Below are 3,172 nucleotides of genomic sequence, written 5' to 3'. Positions count from 1 at the left end.
AAGGAATTCATCTACCAATGATGCAATTTATACCATTAAGAGTCAGTCCTTCCCTTGACTTTCATCCGAAAGTACATTCACTAGTGTATCCGCAAACAGAACAACTTAGCCGGGCAAAAGAACCATCCAGAATCAAAGCCAGAGGTGGCTGTGTCATAATTTATACTAATTAGGGATGTGTTTTCACATTAAAACAAAACTTGAGCTCTGTCAGAAAAGCACAAAGCTGTAGCAAGCTAAATTTCCTCACAGATTACTCTTGTTCTGCACATATTATTTAGTAACACTAAAGTGAATGGAAATCTTTCTTTTCTAAAATGTAATCAAGGGAGATTTACACAGCTGACAATTCTGTCTCAATGAGATACTGTTCAGAGTTCAGGGGACACACCAGTTCGGTAAAAAAGTTGCTTTAAACTGATCTGGGGTCATCAGAAAAGGAACACATAGAGATTTTATTTAAAGTGGCTTGTAGGGGTCATAGCCTAATTTGTGCAACTTTGTGTATAATTGTAACTATGGCACTATGGCAGAAAGCTGAACGAAGTCATTCCATCAATTTATCTTCCTGTTTCAGAACTACTGCAGTAATTTTAAACGTTTTTAGTAAGTTAAAATCTTGCCTAGTTTGACAAGTAATAATAAAGGCTTTTCTGAACTGTCCTTCCACTGTAGTTAAGTGTTTCTGAAGTAATGAAGTTAAGGCGTGGCAACTCTATTTTAAAAATACAGACCTACTACAAAAAAAAGAGAGATTCCCGTATAAGAGGAAGTTAGGCCATAGCAAACAACATAGTAGCTTCTGTTCAAGCTTAATAAAGTAAATAACTGCACTGGAAAATATTCTGTTCTGGGCTTTCTGCCATACAGGAAGGGTGTTGAATAGGTCAGTGTCCATAATTATTATCAACAGAAAAAAATACCAGAAAGCAACAGTTCGGCTCTTAATTCTTTCACGTTATCATTTTCAGGAGTGAAGTGCAATTGACATCTTTCTCCCCCTGGATTCATTCTAATGTGTCTATACATTTTAAAGTTAAGCTACAGTTCTGAAGTTTGTGTTGCACTAACTATTAAACACAAGTTTAATTTTATTTTTTTTCTTTCATCAGAATTGAGTTACTTCATAGTCCACATATTTAAGAGTCTTTTTATGAATGGAAAGGGAAAGAGCTTTTAACCTCCTTTTTAAACTGAAGAAATATCCCGTTATCATTTTTTCTCTTAAAATAAGACAAAGATAAAAACATTCATTGGGTGGGGAAGGGAATGCTAACAAACGCCTTTTCACTCTATACTTATGCATCAGCCCATTACAGACAAGGCTGTCACCATCCTACGTCCAGTTGAAGCAACGAGGATTGCACGCACATGGCACAAAGCCATTCTGGACAGCAATCACAGCAGGAAGACTAACGGCTGGTGATCACTGGCAATTACAGGGCTGCCATTTATTGCAGTGTCCCTCATCAGCTGAGCTACCATTACCAGCATGTTCTTTGTGACCTGGAAAATAAAACCAACCAACCTCAAATCACCACAAACGTACCTGAAGCAAACGAGTTCTAACTGACATTTGTGACAAACTAAGATGGCACGAGGCAAACTACTGTCTCAGATGACAAGAAGCGACTTAAGACCACTGTGACTCGGGCGACTGTGATTAATATCCTTCACATTGGAAAATTTGATATCCGTTTTAATAAATTATTAGGGTTGCTATTGTCATCTTCAAAAATTTTTGAATTTAGGCAGGAAAATAAAGATCCAAATTTCAACATCCTTCAGAAAATTTTCACTTAAGAATGATGTTTCTATGGGTACAAAATCTGTTGATATCGAGATAATATAATCTAATTCTCATCTTTTTTTAACATTAATATGGGACAACATATGAGAACCAATGCATCAAGTGTTTACATGCGGTGTCTAATGCCTTGAATCAAGTACTGATTTATAAAATAAGTTCTGAAATGGAGACAGCAAAGCAGGTTTATTCTGAAATTCAGATGTTACAATTTATGTATTAAATCAAGAGAGATTATAATTATTTCTAGTTCTGACAATTAAAGCCAAACTACCACCTTGCATTCTTTAAAAAAAAAAGTTTTTTAAAAATCAAACAACAAAACTGAAACCTTTAGTTAGAATGTTTCTTTGCAAAACTGCAATTTTTCCCCTTAATGACCTTTACAAATTAAGGCTGAACTCTATTTCAAACACAATTTTTCTTATAGAGACTAAGATACATGTCTATAAATGTGTTGCAGATTTAAAATATACTACTACCTTGGTACTGATAACTGAAACCAAACTCAAAGTTTAAAACGCATTCTTTAACAAAATACTATTAATCATCAAATCTTTATGTGCAAATTTCTGTAACAACATACACAAATTTGCAGAATGTGCAAAAAGGACTGGTTCTCAACGCTGAATCAAATCTACACTAGCTTTTTTCTTCTTTAAACAACAAACCTGCATTTCAAGTCTGATTTAAAACAACAGTGCATACATTCCAAAGGATACACAATACCATAATGATGCTTCTGTTCGATGCAATTCAATGAACCCTTTATATTCAGACTGTATCATTCTGATATAAAAAATTGACTGTACTAACGCTAAGCAACACATTTTAGAAACAATGATGTTTTCTTCCAGCAATGCAATGAAAGACAACAGTTAACTCCACAATGCATATTGAATTTCTGTATTGCTGAAAACAAGGCATATACCTGTTCCTTTACAGAAGCTAAAATGGTAGTGGCAGTAGTCTCTGGTTCCATGCCTGGGCCCGTGGAAGTTTCCTGTGTTGTCCGCGGCAGCACCTCCTCCACCATCGGGGTCTGCTCAGGGGCTGGCATTTTGCCTGCAATAACAATATTTTAAAATAGTTTACATTTTGAGCCAGTCATGTTTAAAATTCAGGTTTTCAGGATTATAAATTCTCTTCTCTTTTTTCTAAAACCTTTTTACATTTTGAGCCAGTCATGTTTAAAATTCAAGTTTTCAGGATTATAAATTCTAAAACCTTGCCAAACTTAACCCAATTAACAGAGAATCTAGTGTCACTAATATCAACACATCTCTATTACTGTACTTCACCCTCACAAACTCAAATCAGAATTACATACAGAAGGTAAAGACCAGGCAAAAGTAAGCAGGCAGC

At 35.2% G+C, this 3,172-nt stretch overlaps 1 protein-coding gene across 1 annotated transcript in view; it reads right to left on the bottom strand.

The window, feature by feature from the left end:
- The window catches only part of PKP4 (plakophilin 4), a 53,390-nt gene extending 50,523 nt beyond the window's left edge, over nt 1-2,867 (bottom strand). Inside the window, exon 1 of the mRNA XM_010175355.1 lies at nt 2,739-2,867. Coding sequence (XP_010173657.1) covers nt 2,739-2,867 — 129 coding nt within the window. The remainder of the gene's footprint in view (nt 1-2,738) is intronic.
- Between the last annotated feature and the right edge of the window lie 305 nt (nt 2,868-3,172).

This window comes from Antrostomus carolinensis, unplaced genomic scaffold (assembly GCF_000700745.2).
Source record: "Antrostomus carolinensis isolate BGI_N321 unplaced genomic scaffold, ASM70074v2 scaffold13729, whole genome shotgun sequence".
In the NCBI taxonomy this organism is placed as follows: Eukaryota; Metazoa; Chordata; class Aves; order Caprimulgiformes; family Caprimulgidae; genus Antrostomus; species Antrostomus carolinensis.
The sequence above is the reverse complement of the archived record's forward strand: the minus strand, read 5'-3'. Positions and strand labels throughout refer to the sequence as shown.